Source organism: Hydra vulgaris, chromosome 12 (genome assembly GCF_038396675.1).
Source record: "Hydra vulgaris chromosome 12, alternate assembly HydraT2T_AEP".
NCBI classification, from domain to species: domain Eukaryota; kingdom Metazoa; phylum Cnidaria; class Hydrozoa; order Anthoathecata; family Hydridae; genus Hydra; species Hydra vulgaris.
The window spans coordinates 22,170,001-22,197,500 of record NC_088931.1 but is presented as its reverse complement, the minus strand read 5'-3'; the positions used below and the strand labels follow the sequence as shown (position 1 = coordinate 22,197,500).

Genomic DNA, 27,500 nt, shown 5'->3' with positions numbered 1-27,500 from the left:
AGTGTAAAAACATTATACAACAGAAAGATTCTGAAAAGGTTTGAATTATTTCTATATTAAAAACTGAAAATTAAGCAGGAAAGAAGAATTCTCTTTTTTTAAGGAAATACATTCAAACTAAGTAATTTATTTTAAGATGTGTTCTATTGGCTTAATGACATCAGATGCAAGCAAAGACCAACAAGTTGTTATTGAAACTTTAAGCAAAGAAGAAAAAACTATATCATTACGCTGTAACATTGAACTATCAAACTTAACAATATTATATGAAAGACATACTACAAAATATTTGAAAATGTATCCTATATGGCAGAAAGCATGTTGTGATCCATTCAATAAACATACAAAGAAAATTACAAATAAGTAGATGTAAAATTTAAATATTTTAATATATATACTTTTTTAATATGTATTTTCCAAAACATAAACAATGTTTTAAACAATTCTGCAGATAAGCTTTATACAATTCAATTACTTTTAGAAAATCTCAAAGTAGTTACAATAAATGAATCACAAATCATGATGAGAAGTAGTTTAAATATTGCTCCTGGGAAAAAACTTTGCAAACCTTGTAAGCAAAAGATTGCCAGAAAAGAAGATCTTAAAGAAGAGAAGGAAAGCCAGGATGAACAAGATGAGAATTTTTTTAAATCATCATTCAAATCAAAAAGACAGGAGAAAAATGAAGAACTCAAAAATTTCAATATATCTTCTCTAAAATCTTATTCAAAGTCATCAAAACATATACTCTCAGAAGGAAAGCAAAAAGCTGCACGCATCAACAAAATGGTAAGTAGCGTTACTAGAAAAACTAAAAGTCAAGTCAATGTTCCCTCAAAACTGTGTTATGAAACAAATAATATGAAAAAGAAGGCTGAAAACTTTGATAAAATTATGAGCTTGATAAAAGAAAAAATTCTATGTTCTGACAAAAGGACTATTGTTCAACTTCTAACACTGGCACCCAAAAGTTGGTTGATATTAGAAGTATAAAATAACTTTGTGTTTACAGAATACTAAGCAAAGATGGCTGGAAAAATTTTTAATAAAAAAGGATTGTTAGCTATCTCTCTGTTGTATTAAGGTAAAGTCTTACACAAAGAATAGAAGATTCTGTTAAATTGTTTTATGACTCAAGTGTTTTATGTAAAACTATGCATGGAAAAAAATGATAATGTTAGCATTCAAAAGAATGTCCATAAACAAAAAAAACTGCTTTTGTGTAATTTAAAGAAACTATATGTATTATACAAAGAAAACAATCCAGAAATACAAATAAGTTATTCAATATTTGCCTCATTTAAACCAAAGTGGTGCATTTTGCCAGGTGCAAGTGGTACACATTCTGTTTGTGTTTGTTTTTATGACCAAAACGCCTTAGTAGATGCCTTAAATATTGGACTAAAGTATAAGAATTTACTTTTGAAAACTGTTTACTCAGTAGAAAACAAAGAATGCATGCTTGCACAAAAAAACATATATGTTTATTTTCATATTTTTGCCATTTTTATTTCTTATTTTTTTAAGAAAAATGTTTTTTCAGAATGTTATAAAAACTGGGTCATTTTGGGAAACCAGGTCAATATTAAAATTGTAGTATCTTGTCAACCCCTCAACATTTTTAGCTGAAATTTTGCATCACGTTTTTGGTTTTGCAGATGTTTTTCTTAAAATATTAAATTTTTTTTCATTTTGGAGTTCCAGAAATAGAAAAAAAAAGGTTCTTATATTGGGCAATATCGCTTTATATAGGGTGATTTACACCAATATAAAAAGAGTTAAATATTTATATTATTTTATCAAATTAAGAACATTCTGTGCACATGATGACGCAAAAGCAGACTTCACATGCCATCCATGACAGGACCCAGTCTTCTGATGAATCTACTCATGCCACACCACATACACAAGAACTTTCTATTTTAAAAGTCACTTGGTAGTTTTTAGATTGGAAAACATGTCCAGAGATTTTCTATTCTTTAGATTTTTTTTTTTTTCCTTTTTTCTTGAGCTTTTCAATGTATTTAGGGCATGTTATTTGGAATAAGGTTTTGTGTGTGTTGGCTTTCTCCCTATCTCCTTGCTGAAAATTATTACTATCTCTATATGACTCTCCTTTTTTTTAATGGTGTTCCTTTACAGAAAAAAAATTATACAGATTATAAAATTTATAAAAATTAATACACAGCATAAAAATTATGCTCTATTAATTTTTAAAAATAATAAAAATATAATTTTAAAACACTTATTATCATCGCAACAAATCAAAATATTTATAAATATATATATATATACATTTTTTATGTATATAAAACCAAGGTAATGGCGCATTACAGCACTTTTTGTTATGAGAAAATATGAACAAAAGTCGAAGTGGTTAGCTTGCATTGTTTCTTAAGTGCATTGTTGCAAATTCAAATCCTACCAATGGCACCTTTTTTTTTTATTTATTTAAACCTTTTTCGATTTTTGCGCATATGTCATGATAGAGATGTTATCAATGTGCTCAGGTAATTAGTCCTGATAAGCTGTGGATGGTCTGAAAAAAATTATGGTCTGAAACTAAATAAAGAAAAAAAAAACAAAAAAAGAAGCCTATAGTTAGCAAAAGCTTTAAAATTTTATTTTAACAATTAAAAATCTTTTTTGCTTTAATTATTTTTTTGCTAATAATATATACCGGCCAGATTGAAAAAATTGAAAATGTATTGTGTTAAGGAGCAGATTTGAACCCTTGGAAATGACACTGATGACAGTACATTAAACCACAGAGCTATTGAAGATAACTAATTGTATTAAAGGTTAGGAGAAAAACAAACCATTTTATAAATCTTTTATAAGTATGCAGAAAAGGTGCGCAAGTTTTTTTTTGCTCTGAGAGCAATTTTTTAGAATGAATTATTTTACTAACACAGCGGGCACGGGACCTAAAATAAACATAAACATTCAAAACACATTTAAAACATTTAAGATGTTTAAAAGACGGGTCTGGACAACTTGGATATATATAAGGAAAAAGTATAGAAAAGGTTGATGTGGAAAAGACTTATAAAATTCGGTATTCTTTTGGTAGGCTAGTTAATATATTACAATAATGTTAAAAAATAGTTAATAAAAGCAATAAAATTGTTATTAAAAGCAAACAAAATTTCAATTGATTGATAAATATAAATATTAGAAATTAATTTAAAGATAAATATCATTTTTGAAAATTATTAATAAAATTATAAATAAAAGAGAATAGTAGCATTTTTAAGATTTTCTCTTATATAAAAACATCATCTCATGTTTAAAAACATCATCTCATGTTTAGAAACATCATCTCATGTTTAGAAACATCATCTCAGGTTTAAAGACACAAATCTTAAAAAAATAAACATATAATTAACAAAGGTTAGATCTATTATTAAATAAAATTATCATTTTATTAAATAATATATATGTTCTTAACTAAAAAAAATACATAAGTTCTTAACTTAAAAAGTATGGAGATAAGAGGAAAATTTAAAGATAGTAGAAAAAATGTCACACTCCCGTATAAAAATTAAATAACTCTCAGTTACTAATATTGCTACTGTATTTTATAAAAAAAATATTTCTATAAATAAAATACTTTTTTTTTCGTTTTATTTCTATTTTTGTTTTTACCTTAACATGAAGTAAATAATTTTAGATGAATTACTAAAACTATTATATGAAAAATTAAGGAACAATACAGACAAATAGTAACAGACAGCAAAAAGCAATAAGACAATACTGATAAAATGTATGCTAAATAAAATAATGAAAACATATTTCATTAAATATCACCTAAAATTTCTAACATAGTTTTAGCGTTTAAAGTAAAAAAAAAATTAGAATTTGTTAAAAAAAAAAGCTTTTTTTTTTGCAAAAAATTGACTCACATCTTTAAGTAATACATACTGCATAAAATAGACAAGTAAAAAATTTATATTTAACAAAATAAAAAACATTGTACCTGTCAGATCACCTTTAATAAGATGAGATTTTTGTTGAATAGTCAAAAGACAAATGCCATCTATTATGTCCCATACCTAATAAGCAGTAATTTTAAAAACTTTTTTTTTTTTACATGTATGTATATATAAGAACAGAAACTTTAAATAAAAATTCTGGAATTGAAATGGAAAGTAATTACATGTATATAAAATTGTTTGAAAATGCTCCTAAAGAAAAACAACTGTTTAATGTTTTGTTTTAACTTCATTTGATCAACTATTGAAACTATTTTTCTTAGTTGTAAACAAATTTAAAATTTTTTTCTATTAAACATTATACACATTGGTGTAGTTAAACTTAAAACAATCAAAAATATAATCTCGCATACAGAAATAAATGAAGAATTATAATAACATAACAATTGAATATTGGTATAAATTTATAATTTGAGTTTTCTATTGAAACAGTAAAATAATAAATATGAATTCTACATGTTCATAATAAACCAATATAACCATAATAGATCATAAAGAAAAAGTTACCTTAACAACTTTGTCATTTGAAACACTAAACATTTTATTAAGATTTTCACATATATGTAAATAGTATATGGGGGTCACATGACCACGCAGTATACCAATTGGTTTCCTGAAATATTTAACAAATTAGGATAATACATTTTAGATTTTTTTCAAATTACTAAAATTACTTAAACATAAATTAAGTTATTGATAAGTATTAAATGAACATACGCTGGTACATAAGGATTCCAGACTCTTATTAACCGATCAACACCTGAAAATATTTTTGAAAAACTAATGAGTATAACTTAACAGAAAGTTTTTATTTGTGTGTAACATAATTACATAGAACATAAAGCAAGACAGCTAAATACTTCAGAATCAAATATTAATGCAGTTCCATTTTGTTATGATTGATTTTTATATACCAAAGTTAATACAAAAAGTGTTAATGTATTTTTTAATGTAAACTAAAACCTATCCAGTTCAATACAATTTTATATAACTCAATTTAAATTTGTAACAAAGCATTCTGGGTTGTCTTGCTGCACAGTGGGCTTATAAACTAATGATTGAGAAATCCTAGCAAACAATATGAGTATATGATGAAAAGATATTTTTTACAAATAACTTTTGTGACATAGTTTAACTACCATATTTGGGCATTTTTCATAAATTTTTTTAAGTAAATATTCAATAATTAAATTCAATAATTTTTTAAATATTCAATACTTTAAGTAAATATTCAATTAAGAAGTTTGTTCTCAAAAACTTGTATTCAGTCAAATCTGGATTTAAAAAAATGTTGATATGATGAAATTATAATAGAAATTTTTACATTGTTTGATATGACCGGATATATTTGAAGATAATACAAATTGAATATTTTGGAGATATATAGATTTTACTTCAACAATTTTGTATCAACATGAAATTATACAAAATACTATACAAATTTAAAAATGTTGTAACATGAAGTAGTACCTATTGTTGTACATAGGAGTGCATAGATATTTTATGGCAGAAATTAGTTCTTCAGAAAAAAATCTACAAAATTGTGACTGTTGAAGATGTCTCTCCTTTCTCACCAGAATTGTAAAACATCTAATAGTAATCTAGTGTGTTATTTTATTTTAATAAAAACTTTGCTTTTTCATTATGTATTGGTTCACCAAGCTTTTTTAACTTTCAAAGTCTTATTTATATACAACTTTATTGAAGCAGTCCCTTGCTTTAGGAGGCAGTCCCATTTCTATGTGTAATACATATGTCGACTTGATCAGATTAGGTTTGTAATTTTTTAGTCAGGCCATTTTGTGTAGCTTAATAGAATGATTCCATATTCATTAAGTTTATTGTACAACTTCCATGATTCTGATGATTAGAGATTGAAGTGTAAATTATTCATTCGTTCTCTCAATAAATGTCCAAATATACACCTGCACATACAATCTACACCTGCACAATATACACCTGCACATACAATCTGCACCTTCTAGTTGAGTGATAATTTGTTTAAACTTTAATTTTTTCATTGAATTTTAAATATGCTAAGTATTTTAAATGTTGACATTATTATAACTTTTTTCTAAACAGACATCTTCAGCATTTAATTCTACTTGTGCATTATCTGTAATTTGTAAAAGAAGATCTTGCAAATCTTGATTAGCTTTTTTTTCCTTTATCAAAAATACAAGATCAAACCATCTCAATACATTTAATGAATAAATTTGCCACTAAAATTTTAATTATTAATGAAATATCCATGTTGCCAGTGTATGTTCTAAAAACATTAGATCTACTATTAAAAACATTTGAAAAATCAAAACTACTATTTGGTGGTTGCATGTTACTCGTTGGAGGAGGTTTTTACCAAATTACACCCATAGGCAAAGAAACTCTTTTGTAAGAAGACGCCTTTTGGAAAGAATGTAATTTTATTACTATTGTGTTAATTTAAAAGATTTCGCCAAAATAAAGACCCTACTTTTCAAACACATCTCAACAACGTGCGAGAGGGTATCTATTGCGAAGGAACCTTTACCTATTTTAAGAAATGCTTAGAACCATGTGATAAACTTTTAGATCCTCACTTCACAAGGCTATTTATGTACAATAGCAACAGAATAGCATACAATAATGAATATCTGAAAAATATGAAATTTACTGAATTTGTTTTTGAAAGTCAAGTCAAAACCTTTCAAAATTAAAAACTTAAAGATCAATGGGAATTTAAACTCCGCAATCTGTATCACTTAAAAAAGGTGTAACCGTCATTTGTTTACACAGTATACTAGAACTTGGCATTGTAAACAGAACGCAAGGCATTATCAAGTCTATAAATCAAGAACATGTCATTATGATCAAAGATGGACAATGAATCATTATCACACCTCAAACAGAATTTAAATACGACATAAATAAAAGTATTTTAGCCGAATGTAAAGACATGCCTCTTGTCTTAGCCTATGCATAGACTATACATAAAGTACAAGGACTTACACTCTTTCAAATATTGTAATTCATATAAATCGCTCACAGGTTACATGGCATTTATTTTATGTCTCTTTATCGCGCACACCTAATTTTAAAAGTGTCTACATTATTTGTAGTCTTTTTTCTGTGCTTTTTTAGAAAGTATAAAAATACACTCGGCTGTTAAAACTTTGTATAAAAAATAAAATCATAAGACATTCATACTTAACTAATACTTGTTTTTGTTATTAGAAATTAAATATTGTGTTTCAGGTTACCATGTTGGGCATTGTCACGTTAGGCTTTGGCTCCTAACATCTACACCATGTGGAGCATTGTTACATGGGGCTTTGGCCCCTAACATCTACACCATGTGGGCTTTGGCCCCTAACATATACACAGCTTGGGGTAACATCTACACCACGTGAGTTCCTTTAACATGCAGGGTTTTTTCTTAACACGCGGGATTTTCTCATGTGAATTTTTTGTCATTTTATAAGAGAAGTTTGCTTATAAAAATTCATATTTTTTCTAATAAAAAATGCCAACATTGCAATCATTATCCTGCATTATGGACACTTTTTTGCTGTCAATAGTGCATAGCTTTATTCAAACAAAATTTTACTGAATTTAACTCAATGGTTTTTTCAGCTTTAATAAATTGCATCAAAAAATCAATACCAATGGTACATTCAACATTTTTATTTATATTTTATAGTATAGCTAACATATTATATAGACTTTTTCAGTTTCCCTTACTTTTGCAGAAATACTAACAAAATAAGGTCAAATAATTAAAAAACTAAATATTTAACCAAAAAAATAATTTTTTAATATCTTTATGAAAAAAATATTCAATTTTTTAATCATGTGAATAAAAAAATTAAACCAACCTCAGTTGCTCTTAAAATATTTTTTAAAGAAATTTTATGTAACTTAAAATAATCTCTGTGCACCTATTTCAAAAAGTAAAAGGTAAACATTTGGACAGTAGACCTCTATGAAAACTTTTTATCCATATAAGTAAAACTTGTAATATTTCAATTATTGTTATTTTTAAAACTTGTAATATTTCAATTATTACTGCTATTCTAATACTTACTTACTTACTTTGCTTCAGTAAAAAACAAAAGAAAAAATTTGATTGAATAAAGATGCTGTATTCAACATAATGAGTTTATGTAATTTAATGCAGAAAAATCAGTTGTGCTCTAACTTTAAAAGAAATTAGTATTTGGAGGATTTTGAAATTTTTTTAATTTTAATAGTCAAACAAGTATATCAAGTCACTGGTTTTTAAGTGTTTTTTTCTAAAGATTATAAATTTGTTTGTACTTCTTATCAGGTTCGCATAAAGATTTTTTTTTTACTCGAGCAAAGTGGTTAGAATTACCATCCTAATGTAAAACAAGTTACCAAAGCATTTTACTACTTCTATTTGTGGAGAAAAGCAAAAGTTTAACAACAACTGTATAAACGATTCTAATGTTGGCACAGTTTTTAATATGAATGATTTCATGAAGTATTGCAGTCAAACAACTACTGATTTATTTTTTCTACTGAAGTAGAAAAAAAAAGATTTTAAACATGGCTAGGTGACTTGTTCAAAATATTAAACTAAAATATTAGGTGTAAAAATATGTTCAAACTGAAATACAATGAGTTTCTTTTACAAACTAATGACACTTATGTCACTAGTTTGTGAAGAAAAAAAATTTCTTAAACAACTCATTAAAATTAATTAAAAATTAACTTTAAAGAAAGAGAACATGACTCATTTTTGGTTTTTGCATAATTTACATGTAGATTATTGTATAGCATGTAACTACATGATGAATATGAATAAAATTTAGTAACAAAATTGTTTGAGTTTTTGATATTAAAAGAATTTTTTGTTTCAATAAATATTTATACAGTGGTCTGAACTCACATAATTAAGAACAGTATCAAATTACTTTGGCACAATGCTTTTACATGTTTAACCAGTTTTGCTGGTTAAAAAAATGCCACAATAGATTAATGTTGAACTCCTAACCAGAAATAATGATTTTAATATCAATTAGGAAACAAAGTTAAATTTTTTTTGAAATTAAAAAAAGGCTCATTTGTGCAGGTCCAGCAATATTAGTATGCTTGAGCATACCATTCGCAGCATTACAATTATCAGTTTCTGTATAATGAAATTCAATATTCCATAATTTATTTATTAAGATCACAATGATATTGAAATTACATAAATAATAACAAGAATTTTGTGATATGCACAAAATTATTAGAAACATTTTTAAATAGAATATTATACCTCCTGTTACTATAATATTGTTTGTTTTGGAAAAGCAGAATGTCTTTACGCCTTTTGGTACTTTGAATACTGTCTCATCAGAAGGAAACCGTCTTTTTAAGCTGAGATTTTTAAGTGAATCTTTTTGTAAAATGCCTGATGACCCTTTGAAACAATTAATAGTACTACCAACAACTTGCCCTAAAAAAACATATTCAAAAAAATATCTTTAAAAAATTAAAAAATTATTCATTTTCATGGAAAAGACTTGGCAAAATAAAAACAAAAGTATAATATTTGCATATTCCAAATATCTGGATCAGTTACTCAACCTACACACTATCTGGTTGATGTGAAAACTATCCAGCAAAATCATTTAGAGTTAAAAACAAAAACATGTAACTCTATTATTTAAATATTAATTAACATCATTATTATATATTAACCGCAACACCAAAAGCTTACTTCAATTTAGTATGAAATTAAAAACTTTAATTTTTTAGTACATATGTAATAAAAAATCCAAAACTTCTTTTCAAAATTTGTTGTAGATTTGAAAATACAAAGCATTAAAAAATGCTAAAAGATAGTTTATAACTTTCTTCTATTCTTTCTTTACAAAGTTTGCTAATATCATTGTATACAAAAAACATACACATGTTTGATGTATATGTCTTAACATCTTTATTTATCCTCTTATCTAGAACACAAACAATATAAAAGATTAAGAAACAGATTTTTAAACTTGAGTTATATTAATTATTTTATATTTTTCTTGTTTACAAATAGATATTTGACCGAGTTTTAAGACAATTTTTTCTAATAAAGAAAGAATAATTTCTCAAAAAGTTAAAAACAATAAACAGACTAAACTTATAAATCTACATATAATTTGAATTGGTTCAAAATATATGTAGATTCTGCCACTGACAAAAATATGTTGATTTATAATCTTTTTGTAAATTTTTCTTTTATTATCATTATTTTTTTTATAATATTCTTTTATTAATAAGAATATTATAAAAAAAAGTCCTTTTTTTTATATATTCTTATTAATAAAATTAAATTATAAAAACTATTACCTTTCTAATATAATAAATTTTTAAAACTAAAAAAAACATCTGAATTACTAAAGTGTATGACTCACCAATAACTAGTGAATATTGAGTATCAGAGGAGCATGATATAATACTTTGAATTGAAGGATAGTATTTAACCTGAAAAAGTATTTAACCTGAAAAAGTATTTAACCTGAAAAAAAACACACTGATATGTCTCTAAATCGAAAATATTTTGATAAAAAATTTTTATAAATATAAATTTAAAAATATTTTGAAAGCACACATCTAAAAAATATTTTATAAATAAACATGAAAAAATATTTAATAATAATATATAAAACTATTGAAGAAAATTTGGAATATATCTGATCAAGGGTAATTTTTTTATTTTTTAAATACAGCAACTCTGTAATTTAAAATTTTAATTAAATACTCAAAACAGTTCTACCAATAAAAGCTTTTATAATTTGAAAATGTTTGTCAAGTTTTATAAGTATAAATACTTTTATAGAAAGTATTTATAAAATATTATCTTCATGTTTAACATTTATTTCTTTAAAAAAAATTCTTTAGAAGAAACAAAATCTTGTTATTTCAATGAAAAATATACCTCTTGAACCCAATTGTTATGAACCTTCCACCTTTCCAATTAAAATGAAACAAAAATAAACAACAACAAAACAATAACAAACAACAGTATATGATATAATGTAATTTAAACAATATTAATATAATGCCAACTTCACCCCTCAAAATTCTAAGAATTTCATAATTATGAGTTATCATATTAAATGCTGTCTAAAAAAAATTTATTTGTTTTAAATTTAATAACAGTATTTATACAGTAACTCATTTTTATTCAAACTAATAGCTTTTAGGATGGTATTTAAATCTTATATTTGGCTGGGATTACAGGCGTATAAGCTTTTATTGTTTATATGCTTTTAAAAGCTTTTAAGATAGGTCATTTTTAACTCAAAATTGCCAAAATAACAGCTCAACATTGACAATTATTGAACTTAATATAGATATATATACATATATGTAGTTGCCTAACAAACAAAAAATATTTATTACCTTATAAATGTAACATTCTTAGAAGCTGACAAGCTGCAATATATTTGATAAATTAAAAAAAAAATTAAAAAATATAAAAAAATCAACTTAACAAAAATTTTTCATGTTATCTAACCTGCAAAGATTTATGCTTGGAAATCCATCTATTTTTGGCATCTTTTTCCACAACCTGTAAGGAAATAAGTTTTTTGAAATTTTGGCAAACTAAGATTTATATGAGCTTTTACAATCTTTACAATAAGTATCTTTTCATCACATTTTTACAGCCAATATTTTTTTTATATGAAATAAAACTAAAGTAATAACACTAGCAATAAAATAACACTAAGTTAACACTAAAGTAATAACACTGACAATGAAATAACACTAAGTTAACACTAAAGTAATAACACTGACAGTAAAAAACACTATGTTAACACTAAAGTAATAACACTGACAATGAAATAACACTAAGTTAACATTAAAGTAATAACACTGACAATGAAATAACACTAAGTTAACATTAAAGTAATAACACTGACAATGAAATAACACTAAGTTAACATTAAAGTAATAACACTGACAATGAAATAACACTATGTTAACACTAAAGTAATAACACTAATAATAAAATAACACTAAGTTAACACTAAAATAATAACACTAACAATAAAATTAAATTTATGACACAATATCAGTAAAAAATATAGGATAAAATAAAACTTAAGGTAAAAAAAAATTAAATACTGCTTACCAGATGTAAGATTCAAGAAAAAATCTTTTTTTCCTTTTTGTATCCTTAGGTTCTTATGGATTAAAAAATTAATACTAACTAGTTAACCAGACCTGTAAAAATATGGGTCTTTGTAAGTTTATTCCCCACTGACCTTCTCTGTACTTTTTCCTTAGATATATCCTAGCTTTCCAAACCCGTAAAATATGGGTCTTCACCAAACCTACCATTTCTATATTTATCTATTCCACATTAATCACTTCTATACCTATTCCTTATTTACTTCAACATTTTTTAGTAGAATAATTCATTCTGAAATAATTATTTTTAAGAGCAAAAAAGTTATTACTTTAAGAGCAAAAAAAGTAAGATGCGCTTCTTTTCCACATTCGCAGAGCTTATAAGAGATTTTTAACTTTGCATTTTGCTTTAATCTTACATTTTTGATTAATTTTAATTAAGATGCATACAACTGCACAAAAAGATATAAAACTGGTTCAGATATACCATTTCACAAATAAGAGTTTGTATTTATTAGAATAGTAATAAATAGCTTCAAAGAAATAACATAGTAATTACTAATAGTAATTACTATAGTATATTACTAATAGTAATTACTATAGTATATTACAATAATAATTACTATATATAATCTTTATTAGAATATATCCCATAAAAATATATTCTATATACTTTTAATAAAAGGAATTTTCCTGAAAAATTTAAGTAAAATTTTAATTTTAGTTTGTTTTTTCAAATTTTTTGCCACAAAGTGACATCACAGACGCAAAAATTTTTTTGGCTTTAACGATTTACGAAAAAGCCACTCCTATTATATTTAATGGTCTAAGAAGAAGATGACTTAATTTAAGCAACCAAAAATTGTCAGGAGAGGGGCAAATTTAAAATTGAAATTTCAAATTTTCCACTTGGATGAGATAATAGTTTCAGTTTTTTCCATTCTTGTCAATTATTTTAAATACAATAGCATATATACAAAAGTTCAAAATAAAACAACTTGAGCAAAATAGACTTGTAATTATTAGAAAAATTTTCTTTTATTACACACCATTCTGTATAAAACATTGAGTAAGTGGATTTTTTACATTTGCATATAACATTTTTATTTATATATATTGTTTATATATAAGTGCAACTTTATTGCTATGCAATAAAATTGCATTTATTTAGAGAATCTGCTTGAAATGTGTTGATCAATTGCAATTGGTATAAAATGGTTTGTTTTTCAATTACATGCATAAACTTGATAGATCAGTGGTTTAATGCACTGTCATTGGTGTTGTTTTGTGAGGGTTCAAATCCACCCCTTAACACAATATATTTTTAATTTTTTTAATCTGGCCATATATATTTATAGCAAAAATATAAACATAGCTAAAAAGACTTTAAATGTTAAATAAGAATTGAAGTTTTTTCTAGCTACAGGTTTTTACTTTTCCGCAGCAGCACCTTCTGGAGAAGAAGCACTGTCTTATTAAACTTATTCTTTATTAAGTTTCAGATTATAATTTTTTTTCACACCATCTGCAGCTTATTAGGACTAATTATCTGAGTACATTAATAGCATAATTATCTCAATCATGACACATACACAACAAATTTCTCCCGGTGTTATTGAATTTTTAGATTATTAAAAATCCTTTTGTTTGTTATAGTCTATAATATATTTACATATGTTATGTATATAATATCTATAAAACTTTAAAAGTGCTTTATTTTGTATTTTGAAAAAATTTAAAAAGATTTTTAAAAAATTGCCAGTGGTAGGATTCGAACCACAGCTTTTTTAATCAGAAGCTCTACAAGCTAACCACTTGGCCCCGCTGACATGTTGAATAATAAAAATTTTAAAATTATATAATAAATAAAAACTTTATAAAACGGATATAAAAAATATATAAAAAAAATAAAATAAACAAATAAAAGATAAATAAAATAAAATAAAAAAATCAACTATTGAAAAAAGAAATTATATAAATAACAACAACAAAAATATTAAAATAATAACAAACATGTTACATATAAATTACAAGAATCATATAGTACAAGAATCTCACTGGTTCTTTGAACTCAACTTAATTTCATAATCATTTTTCTGAGATCTTCATTATTAAAAAGGAAATCCAAAAAATAATTTAAAAAGTGTACTTTTTTAGGTCTGTAGAATAGAAAAGGAAATCAATTTATAAGTATTTTTAATAATAAAAAATGAAGAAGGGGTTATTTTAGTTATTGCACTGAATGTTGTCTTTCTTGAAATTATTTCATCTTTATTTTATAGCAATGTTGCTTTGTAACTTGTTTAAAAGTTTTTTTTTTATTTAAAGTATATAATTTTTATCTTAAGTATGTAATTTTTTTTTACAAGAAAAAAAAAGTTCTAAATTATGGTGAAACATATATCTAACAAAAAATTAAACTTTTGCTGAGGGGAGCTTTTTTTTTGAACATGTGAACATCATTTACAAAATTTTACTTAAATGACAAATATGTATGATGTATATCAGATTCAAAATTAATTTCCTTAACTATTAAGGTCTCCATTTGAATATGTTGTTTAAAATTAAAAAAAAAATTTTCTTAAACCATTTTATCACAAGTTGCTTCCATGATGATGGGCTCTAGTTTTTGGAATTCTAGAAGATCTCTAAATTGAAGTGCATTATTTCCAGCTCCTCCTAACTAAATTATTTTATTATTGGCTTCATTTCTTTTATCATCATCATTTGACTTTAGAGCTTTGAAAACTGATTCAGGGTGAGCATGCCATGCCAATCTTTTGAAATTCAAACAATGTCGATTAGCTTTAGGATTTATAGATATTATAAATAAATGGAGAGGCCTCGCAAGCTTTCATTAACTCTGGATTAATCTTAAGGCTGGTGGCATTATTCAATATCTTAGGAAGCAGTCCTAACCATTCATTGCTGGTTTTAGTAGAACCATTAATTAAAAAAAGACCTCCTATTCTCTAGTTTTCAGGTCACAAACAATCCATAGAACTTTTCTTACAAGTTTTTTTCAACTTCCTGTGTTACTCCTCCTGCTGCATCCCTGCAACACTCCTCCTACCCATACAGTATTTATATAGGAAATATCACAAACTATAGCTTACTTTGTCAAATGCAAACATCTTTCTTTGAACCAGATTTTTTTTTCTTATTTACAGGTACATAAAATGTGAGCATATCTGCCACAATTTTTTTCACAACTATTTTTCAAGCAAAGCAATATTTTAAACTGCATGTAAACAAAAAAATTTTTTATCAAGTTTTATCAAAAATCTATTTATTACTGATATATTGATATCATTAAAGTTAACAACCATAAATCACACATCTTTTACTTTAAATTTCATTTTCAGTTCAGAATTTATAACTGAACTTTAAATTAACATTTTCATGTTATAAAAAAATTTTATAATAAAAACTTTTTATTTACAGAACTAGTAAAATACATTTTAGAAACATTTTGATTCCAAAAATTCTTTACACTCTATTTCAAAGTTAAAACTTTTTTCATATTTTGCATATTTCTTAAAAAAAACTTATCATCATCATAAAATTTGACAAACAAGACTAATGCTTTTCTGTGTATTTGTCTTGTTTACTTAATTTGGTATTTGTTTTGCTTAAAAACTTTAAATATGATGCCTAATGCACAGAGAATGTACCTATGCTGCTTAGAAACTTTAAATGTGATTGAATTGTACAAAATATATGCTGATATTGTTATTATTATCATTTCCAATAATTGAAGAGCAAAAGTATAAACGTAAATACAAATTTTAAGATAATTAGTTAACTTGGTACACCAGCCTAGTTACAACTACTTAAAAACTCATTGTACCTATGGCAATTAATTTTAAAGCTTAATTCTTAGACCAAAATTTAAGTATTTAAAGTATTTATGCCAATATTAATAGGAAATAAATAGCATAACAACAAGATATATAAAGTGCATGTATACAAAAGTATATAAATATAAATAAATAAATGTATATATATATATATATATATATATATATATATATATATATACATATATTATATAAATATATATTATATATATTTATATAATATATATATATATATATATATATATATATATATATATGTATATATATATTATATATATATATATTTTATATATATATATATATACATATTTTATATATATATATATAAATTAGTAAAAAACACTTATCTAACTTTTTTCTTCAACTTTAAGTTTCACCACATATATATATATATATATATATATATATATATATATATATATATATATATATATATATATATATATATATATATATATATATAGATATAGATATATATATATAAATATATATATATATATATATATATATATTTAATATATATTTTTCCAGGTCACTGATTCTCTGATTCCCTGATAATGTAACACTGACATAATGCTTACGTATTAATCATGCGGAAGTTATTTTATTTTAAAGCGCATTAACTACTTTAAAAATATTATGCGTCAAAACAAATTTATTTAATTTAAAGTTATTCAACTTATTCCTCACAATAATGTATGGTGTAGTGGTTAGTAAATTTGCTTGTGATGCCTGCACTCCGGGTTCAATTCCTGTTAGAGTCTATTTTCATTTTTTTGAGAATACTTTTTTATTAATTAACTAAATAATGCTAATATATTAATAATAATAAATATTATTTTAATAAAAAATACGGCAGTTTATAAATAGTTAAGAAATTCAGTTAATAAATAACAAAAATGCGCGCACATATGTTAATGTTACCTGTAGAACCAGGAACTAGCTAAATGCTAATGTTTACAATATAATAATCAAATAGTCAAAGGAGATCTAGGTGTTCTTGTTCCAGAAGACTTGAAAGCCAAGCATCAAGTTGAAGCAGCGGCTGCAAGAGCAAACCAAGTACTTAGTTGCCTTAAGAAATCCTTCAGAAGCAGAGAACTCATACTTTAAAAAGTCTTTTACGAATCGTATGTTAGATCAAACCTCAAATTTGCCATCCAAACATGGTTGCCACATCTGGAGACCATGTTTGGATGAGAAATTTGAGGGAGACATGAAGGCTCTCAAAAGCGTGTGACGAAGCTGATCACCACATCAAACATAAATCATATGAAGAAAGGCAAAAAAAAAACAAGTCTAGACCTAATTAAACTAGAAGATAGACAATTTAGAAATGATTTAATTCAGCAATATAAGATTGCATATGGTGTTGAGAAAATCAAATTTGTTGTGCCTGAAGTCTACTTGCAAACGCTTTCCCAGTCTAAGCTTTGTGGCAATAACTTAAAACTTACGAAGTCATTTGTCAAGAACTGTGTCGAAAGAAAATTTTCTTCACAAACCGTGTAGTCAATGCATGGAATGCTTTACCGTCAAGCATTGTTAACTCCTTTTCAACCAACGCATTTAAAAGCCGCACTAACAGTATAAGCATAGATACATTGTGTACCCAATATTTGTCAGCATGATTGTGTCTAGTGCTGCACCTCTTTATTAATATATTATAATCATTTTATTCTTCATGGACTAAAATTATTTCTGAATAAACAAGAATTAATATATTATAATCATTTTATTCTTCATGGACTAAAATTATTTCTGAATAAACAAGAAAAAAAATTGCAACTCTGAGTTTCATGTGTTAAACCAACTCAATCTCGCTTGACTCTTCATTCAGCAAAGTTTCATTCTTTTACTGTATCTGTCCCTGCAGGCTCTAAAAACTTTGTCTAATTTTTTTCCCCACACTTCAATGCTTTGGAACTCTCTTCCATCTTAATGTTTTTTTGACTCATACAGCCTTCAACTTTTTAAGTCTTCTTTCAACCGTTTCCTTGCTTAATGTTAGAAATAAAATAAAAATACTAACATAACATTAGATTTGAACATTTAAAATTTAAACATTTTGTTATACATAATATAGATCATTGAACAAAAAACCAAAAAAACAAGAAAGAAAAAACACTTTAAACACAAAATTGCTTAAGACATAGATTTCACTTATTGAGAAAAGTTTTTCAAAGTTTGATTACAATGAATAAAATCATAAACCTTAATAAAAATAACTTTAGTTACAATGAATAAAATCATAAACCTTAGTGTTTCGTTTGTATTTCTTATGATAAAGATGTTCACACATCCCTAAAAAAAATAATTTAAAAAAATACACAAAACTATTAGAGCAGGTAAAAATAACACAATTTAAGTTTAAAAATTGAGACATGTCAAACAATGTAATACTTTCCTGACTCAATGCCATTATGTACAATTTGCAAAGTATTAACAATTATGGATTGAACAACAACTTTTACTATGGTTTTGATTGAGAAAAATTTATTTATAAGAGGTGCACCTTTTTAATCATGTTAGAGAAAAAAATTAAACCTGTCTTAGTAAATATATACATATTTATATGTATATATTATGTATATATAACATAATATAATTTAAAAGATAAAAATAAATAAAATTTAAACTAGAAAAAATCAATATCAGACTACCTCATCATCTCCACAAGTCAATATGCATTCATTATTCTTTAAAAAACTAAACATATTTATTTTTATAAATTTAATATAAAATATCAATAATCTTAATCCTTCTTAATACCAGTTCTATACGTAGGATTAACAATAAATATATAAGTAACATAATTTAAGTATTTTTAATGAAAATTTCAAGGTTTGTGTATTTTTTTAAAAATAATTACAACAAATAAAATATTTAAGCTAACTATGTGTAAAAACACATATACCAGTAATCTAATTGTAGGGGTACAGACTCTAATGACCTAATTTTCGAATACTCTTCAAATGTTGATAACTCATAGAATTGAATCTCTCTATCGCTAAAAGCAAAAATTAAAAGCAAACATAAAATTGTTAAACTCTAGAAAAATAAAATGTTTTTTATTTTTGTTTTTTTTTATTATCCAATTTATATTTTTATATGCTGCATATTATAAAACTTTAATTTATAGAAGTATGAACTATTATTGTATGAACTTATTATACATTGTATAAGTAAGTATATATACAGTGCAATGAGTATAAGTAATATTGTGTAAGTAATGCATACTTATACAACTATAAACTATATATGTGTAATATATAGTGCAATTATGTATCAAAATTGTTTTAATGATATAAACATCGAAATTGATATTTAAAATCTTTTTTCCTCTTTATGTTATCAAGTAACATATTGCATCAAGATTTTTGGAATTCTAGATAGACTTTTTTGATCTCTTTTCAAACCTTTTTTCTACAAATCTTCCTTATCTCGTTGCTACAAACCATCTTTACCCTATTCAAGTCAAACCAACCAACACACCAATAAAGTGATTTACATATCAATACACTAGAATGATTTATGCTTTACATATCAAGACACTAGAAAATTAATTGTTTTATCAATTGATTTATTGAAAAAGCCTGACTTAAAGAGTAATGTTTATCAAGTTTCTTTTAGAATCAAGAGTAAAAATTATTAAGTTTCTTTTATATTAAAAAAGAAGAAAAAACTCAAAGAAGACTATTTTCATTCAAAAAAAAATATACATTAATGTATACTATCTGGATAAAACAAATCAGTTTATGAACTTATTTTTGTGTCAGCTTTGAAGTCACTAAAAATAGTATTACAGTAGTAAATTTGTTTCACACTTCATGGGTATAATTTAACAACAAAAAACAAAAGTGTTATTGATGTATTTCTATTGTCAAAAACAATTTTTATATAATCTAAAATATTCTAAATAATGTCTAAGCAGGCACAGAATATCAGTACCTGCACTGGCTTTAGAACTCTATATTGCTAAATGTTTTTACCTCTTAATAAGATATAAGATTTTATTAAAGATTAAAAATTAGTTTAATTTTTAATCTTTAATAATTCTCAGCATATTTTAAACAGAACTTCTGACATATCAAAACTATAACACTTACCCTGTTGATAGAACAAATTTGTTGTATTGTGGCATAAGAACAAAGTCAGTAATCCATTTCCTTTTTCCAGAAAGTTGCTTTATCTATATATATATATATAAATTATAAATTATGTTAGTGTATTCTACAAATAGAGTGCTCAATGTTCTAAAAGAACAGAGCAATAATAAATTTATATATATTATAATTATATTATAATTATATTATATATTTTTTTTTTTTTTTTTTTTTTTTTTAAACATCTTCGCTTCCAACAAGGCTGCAAGCAGCCTTGTTGGAAGCGAAGATGTTTAAAAAAAACATCTTCGCTTCCAACAAGGAAAGCAAAATGAAGGAAGCGAATTCCAAAGAGCTGATGTTCGAGGAAAAAACTAGACGAATAAGCGTTTTTGGAGCACTTAGGAACAGTCACAGAAAAAGGATGACACTTAATTGAATGACGAGTAACACGAGAATGAATTTTAGTAGATGGCACAAGAGACGCTAGCTCTTTCGAGCAGTGCCCATTATAGTATTTGTAGAAAAGAGAAAGAGAAGCAACATTACGACGATGTGATAATGGTTGAAGGTTGGCTGCAAGAGCAGGTCCAACTATGTTTACAATGCGTTTTTGCACCTTGTCTAAAAGAGAAAGGGCATCATTAGAAGATCCGCCCCAGATATGGCAACAGTATTCCATACAAGGCCGGATTTGAGATTTATAGAGGTAGAGAATAGAATCCAGAGTAAGAAAGTGGCGAGCTCGATAAAGAGATGCAACCTTAGCAGATGCTAATTTTGCAACCGATTTGATATATGGTTTCCAAGAAAGATTGGAAGTAAGAGTTAATCCTAGAAGATGAAGAGTAGGTGACTCATCGAGTACATCACCGTTCATAAATATAGGAAGATCTAAATTATTGCGATAACGATTGGCTGAAAAAAATTGAGTTTTATCTGAATTAAAGTTCACCAGCCACTGTGAGCCCCATGCTGTAGCAGAAGTGAGATCCTTTTCAAGCTCAAATGCCCCCTCCAGGCAATCAGAGGGTGTTGGTTTCTTATCACGACAAGAATAAATGGTAGTATCATCAGCAAACAATGCCACCTTAGATGTGAGAATATCTGGAAGATCGTTAATGTAAATTAAAAAGAGTATAGGGCCAAGGATAGAACCTTGAGGAACCCCTGAAGTTACAGAATAAGAAGAAGAGTGTTGTCCATCGAGGACAACTTTTATGCTACGATTGGAAAGGAAGGATTCAATGATCTTAAAGATGTTGCCGGATACACCATAAGAAGAAAGCTTATGGAGAAGACCAGCATGCCAAACTTTATCAAACGCTTTTGAAATGTCAAGAGCGATGGCCTTAACCTCTCCACCTTCATCTAATGCACGATAAAACCTGTCAGTTATTACTGTTAGCAAATCAGCTGTAGAACGAGAAGATCGAAATCCATATTGATGGTCAGAAAGTAAGTTATTAGATTCAAGATGAGAAATTAAGTGTTTGTTAATTAAAGATTCAAAAACCTTGCTTATGATAGGAAGAAGACTTATGGGACGGTAGTTAGACGAATCAGATCGCTCCCCAGAATTTTTGAAGATAGGGATAACAGATGCGGCTTTCCAGCAGGCTGGAAAACAAGACTCTGATAAGCACTTGTTGAATAGTTTTGAGAGTATAGACGACAGCTCTGGAGAACACTTCTGCAAGACAATAACAGGTATGTTGTCTGGGCCACAAGCTGTAGAAGAGTCTAGACAGGAAATCACTTTAGATACAGATGCTGAAGTGATATGAATGTCAAGCAATGAATCAACCTGTTTGTTGGCAATATCAGGTAGAACGCAATTAGTGGAATCAAGAGATGATATTGATGAAAAGTTTTTAGCAAACAGTTCGGCTTTGTCTTTAGGTGAGGTGACAAAGTCTGAACCATACAAGAGAGGTGGAATTATAGATTTGCCCTTATTATTGATATTATTAAAGATTCTCCAGAAGTCACGAGAGCCTAATTTTTGAGATGAGATACGAGATTTCATGACCTGAGAATAGCGGGTTTTGGCGTTAGACAAAACCTTTTTACAGTTGTTTCTAGCAGTAATAAACAGACGTCTGTTTTCTGGAGAATTGTTTTGCTGATAAATATGGAAGTAACGGTTTCGATTGGCAATCGCAGCAGCACAGTGTGAGGAAAACCATGGAGGAGAGTGAGGCTTGACCTGGAATCGTCGAGAGGGAATAAAAGATTCCATGCCAGCCTGAATCCACGAAGTTATATAAGAAGCACATTTGTCGACAGGAAGTTGAAAGATTTCTACCCAAGGGCCATCACGAAGAAAATCACGGAAAGAATCCCAGTCAGCTTTACTGTAGTTGTAAGAGGTTCGATAGTAGGGGTATTCAGGTGATGAAGAAGAATGAGATATTAGTTTTAAAGAGATCAAACTGTGATCAGAAGCACCTAAGGGTGAATGTGGAGAAACTGAGCACTGACTAGGATCAGAAACAAGACATAAGTCGAGTAGAGAAGGTAAATGATTAGGGTTGTCAGGAAAGCGAGTTGGAAAGTTGACTATTTGAGTTAGGGATTGAGAAAGGCAAAAGTTGTGGGCTTTAATGCCTGCAGAGTCACTGACACTAGAGCCAAGCCATTCAGAGTGGTGAGCATTAAAGTCACCGACAACAACTATATTAGCTGATGGATAAAGAGAGAGGGCTTGGTCAATATGATCAGAAATAACATCAAAAAGAGTACAGTCTTTAGATGAAGGAGATCGATATAGAACAAAGAGAAAGGCAATAGAGTGAAGTGGTGCTAAACGAAAGCACATGAAAGAATAGTCTGTGGATTCAAACCTAGTTTCACGACAAACAGGTGAATTCTTACGAATGTAAATGCCCAGGCCAAGCATGTGACTATTGGAGTCTTTACGAATCAGAGGAAGATAACCATCAACACTAAGATCACAAGATGAGACAGCCGAACTCAAATTAGTCTCACAAAGAGCAAGTAGGTCTGGTGAACTTTGCAAGAGATAAGACTCAACAGAAGAAAAGTTACTTCGAAGACCACGAATATTAGTGAATGATAGGTTTAGAGAACTTGGTGATGATGATGGTTTTTTGTGTTTTATAGTTTTTGGTACTTTATTCATTTTTAAATTAGATTGAAGAACTTGACTCAAAGCATAGATAGTACTCAGAACACTGTTTAATAGCCCAAGCAATTGCCTCATTACTACTAATAAACCCTAAGCCGTAACAAAGGGCTCCAAATGTGGCCTCCGCAATGCACACCAAAAGTACAAACAGGGACACCATCCATGCGCAACATGGCACTGTTAATACTTTGATATTTTTCAGCTGTTGATGGAATCAGCCTCTCTGAGAGCTACCACAGAGTTCGGGAAACCTGACTACCAGCCGGCCTCAGAACCATAAAACTGAGTTTTAGAGCTGTACCCTCATAAGGAGATAATAGAATGAGTTGCCTAGTCATAAAAACAGTGACACAAGCAAACCCATGCATTGAGTCAAGAAGATCCAGCATTCAACATCCTAAACTGGAAACAATGTATTAAAAATACATCTGCGCCAGCCTAATAGATGAAGAAGGGGTGCGAGGCTGGTCAACAGATAGAATCTGTTTACCCCTTAAGTCTTTGCCTAGGAGGCCTTCTACAAGACAGTAGCTGGGTGCATTTAACATCTGCCCAAGATGAGTATTTTTATCGAGACACCATCTCTAGCCTTTACTCAACCAAGAGCCCCAAGGCAGGGGGTGTTTTAAATGTGTTGGACATATTCGCTCTAAGATTATAGCTATCATTTTTATTTATTTTAAACTTGTTATTAAAGCTTATAGGAGAGATATTGTGATTATAACGATACATGAAAATTAAATGCTGGTAGATATTAATTTCAAACACAGATATATACATATATACATATATATATATATATATATATATATATATATATATATATATATATATATATATATATATATATATATATATATATATATATATATATATATATATATATATATATGTATATATATATAATATATATATATTTAATATATATATATATATATATTATATATATACATATATATATATATATATATACATATATATATATACATATATATATATATATATACATATATATATATATATATATATATATATATATATATATATATATATATATATATATATATATATATATATATATATATATATATATATATATATATATATATATATATATATATATATATATATATATATATATATATATATATATATGTATATATTAATCATGTATTACAAATAGTTTTTTGAATAGCAATTTTTGATGGATTTTTAATTACTTTGTAACCTATATATTGAAAAAATTTTATATTGGTCATTTTAAACTGATGATGAACTTTGTAAGTTCGAACTAAAAACTAAAAAGTGTTTTTTATTTCACTAATATATATATATATATATATATATATATATATATATATATATACATATATATATATATATATACATATATATATATATATATATATATATATATATATATATATATATATATATATATATATATATATATATATATATATATATATATATATATATGTATATATACGTATATATATATATGTATATATATATATATATAAATATATATATATATATATATATATAACGTGCGTGTAATTGATTTGTAGAATAATGTTAACATGCAAATATGTTTAGAATAAATCATGTCTAAAAATAGAAACTGTGTTATACAGGTGACTCATGCTTGTAATTGTCATATATATATATATATATATATATATATATATATATATATATATATATATATATATATATATATATATATATATATATATATATATATAACTCATGATTTGACATACTCTTGTAAAATCAAGAGTATGTCAAATCATGAATGAACTTGTAAAGTATGCTCCAAAAATGTGAACTAACTTTTTATCTCTGGTCCGTGCTCCATGTTGTTGACAAAGCTTATCACAATGGATTATTATCTGTTCAAAAGTAACTTGTATAATGAAGATAAATCTTTTATTGGAATGAATACTTTGTCTTTCTTTTACAAGTTTTTCAAAATTTTTCAAGAATAACAAGATTTTAAAAATATTCTACGAATCAATTACACACATGTTATAAATATATATATATATATATATATATATATATATATATATATATATATATATATATATATATATGTATATATATATATTGTTGCCTGCCCCCTCTCTAAAAAATTTTTTACGCCTAAGTGTAATGAATCTGGTAGTTGTCAGATAAAAGAGAACAAATTGATGTGTGTTACTGAAGCCTTAGTTATATGGGAAAAGGCTTCAATTGCAATATTGCGTCATAAACAAATAAGGTATAAATAATACTTTTAATTTCTAATTTTGACAGAAATAATATTGGTATAAATATGATAAAATGCTAGTAATTAACTTTGCTTTTTAACTTATACATATAACTTCGAGCTAAAGATATAAAAAAGCGACAGCCAAAGTTAAAACCGGACCTACAGACACTACATTTTTAACATTACACGATAACTGGGATAAAATGTTTGCTAAAGGAATAAATTATGAGAATATGAACAAGTTTGACTGGAAAAGTAACCATAGAACATTTATTGAAAATAAGGTGAGATAAAAATATTTTAGAGATTTTAAACTGTTAAGACTAATTATTGGAAAAGAAAATATATAACATTAATAAAGCATATTTTTTTATCAACAAATAAATAATTTCTCATAATTAATTGAATAAATATTTTTTCTAGGCTGGTAAAGTCTTGCAATGAAGCTTTAAAAGAAAACCTATTTCCCAATAAATTAAGTACCTTTGCCAGTTAACAGTTGTATACTTAGGTGGATTTGTCATGGGATTTCAGCCTTCCATCATGGAAGATATCTTGCTAAATCAATCTATAATCTTGTACTTTGCCTTCTTAGTCCACAGCTTGATTCAAACCTTTTTTCTGCAAACAATATGTCACGTTTTAAAGTTTTTGCTAAGTTTGTTGGTTTTTTTTATACTTTTTGGTTTTTAAAAGCTACTTTTGCATGTATGGCTTCAGATATGGATTTACAAGCAATCAGAGATATGGAAAATTATAAAATTAAAAGACCTGATATTGCCCAAGCATGCACTGATGTGATGAAACGACGTCATTGGTACCACCACCAGTTATTTTCAGAACAAGAACAGTTATTTTCAAGAGCAATACAAAAATCCAAATACTTCTAATCTGTCATTATTTTTAGGAGGCATGAGTTGGTTGGTTTTTGAGAACCTTGGATTTACAAAATATGATCTTGAATGGTGTCAAGTTAGTTGTAAGGAATGGGGAAAAAATAGCACTTACAAAAGATTTAAGGACTGGGTTTATAAACATATAATAAATGATAATAAACATAAACATATAATAAACATATAATAAATGATCCTGCCAAAGGGGTGCTTAAACTTATTCAAGACTACTCAAAAGTGCGCGTAAATGAAGCATTGAAGCAAGATATTCTTCCTTCAATAGCAGAGCATAGAGCAAAACATTCAGCTAGTACCAAAAAAAAATTTGATAAACTTTTGAAACAACATTTTAACTAACCATATTGTGATTGATTATGCTTTTGAGTCTATATTTGTGATTCGAAAGAAAATAAATTGTTAGATTTTTAAACTATATCTATAAATGAAATTACTATAATATATTGATGGAACAATAAAATGTGGTTGTATCCTAAAAGTTTTGTTTCATTGCAAAAAACGACTAAATAAATGCGCAATCTAAGTTAGCACATTAGTAGCGTAAAATAAGGATTTCAAGAAAAGTCTAAAAACTTCAATGCACTGGAGGAGGTAGTAAATAAAATTTTAAATAAAAATGAATATGATTTTTTCTATGCACTCATTAAAATGCACCAGAAATCATATAAAGAGCTTCAATAATCAGAAATTTTGCAGAAATGGCAGGGGCTAATATGCATATATATATAAATATATATATATATATATTTATATATACTTATATATATATATATATATATATATATATAAATATATATATGTATATATAAATATATATATGTATATATATATATATATATATATATATATATATACATATATATATGTATATATATATATATATACATATATATATGTGTATATATATACGTATATATATATATATATATATATATATATATATATATATATATATATATATATATATATATATATATATATATATTATATATATATATATATATATATATATATATATATATATATATATATATATATATATATATATATATATATATATATAATAGACCAGTCCAAAAAATTTTTTTTTGAAAAGTTAATTGGCTAG

General features: G+C 26.0%; 1 protein-coding gene across 1 annotated transcript in view; it reads right to left on the bottom strand.

Moving 5' to 3' along the window:
• Positions 1-27,500, bottom strand: part of LOC101239688 (cilia- and flagella-associated protein 337) — an 83,948-nt gene that overhangs the window by 34,230 nt on the left and 22,218 nt on the right. The window contains exons 9-20 of the mRNA XM_065812562.1: positions 20,077-20,159; positions 18,885-18,977; positions 18,631-18,676; positions 18,225-18,271; positions 11,491-11,544; positions 11,376-11,408; positions 10,909-10,939; positions 10,385-10,454; positions 9,259-9,438; positions 4,713-4,755; positions 4,503-4,608; positions 3,980-4,055 (exon numbers count right to left, since the gene is read on the bottom strand). Coding sequence (XP_065668634.1) covers positions 3,980-4,055; positions 4,503-4,608; positions 4,713-4,755; positions 9,259-9,438; positions 10,385-10,454; positions 10,909-10,939; positions 11,376-11,408; positions 11,491-11,544; positions 18,225-18,271; positions 18,631-18,676; positions 18,885-18,977; positions 20,077-20,159 — 862 coding nt within the window. The remainder of the gene's footprint in view (positions 1-3,979; positions 4,056-4,502; positions 4,609-4,712; positions 4,756-9,258; positions 9,439-10,384; positions 10,455-10,908; positions 10,940-11,375; positions 11,409-11,490; positions 11,545-18,224; positions 18,272-18,630; positions 18,677-18,884; positions 18,978-20,076; positions 20,160-27,500) is intronic.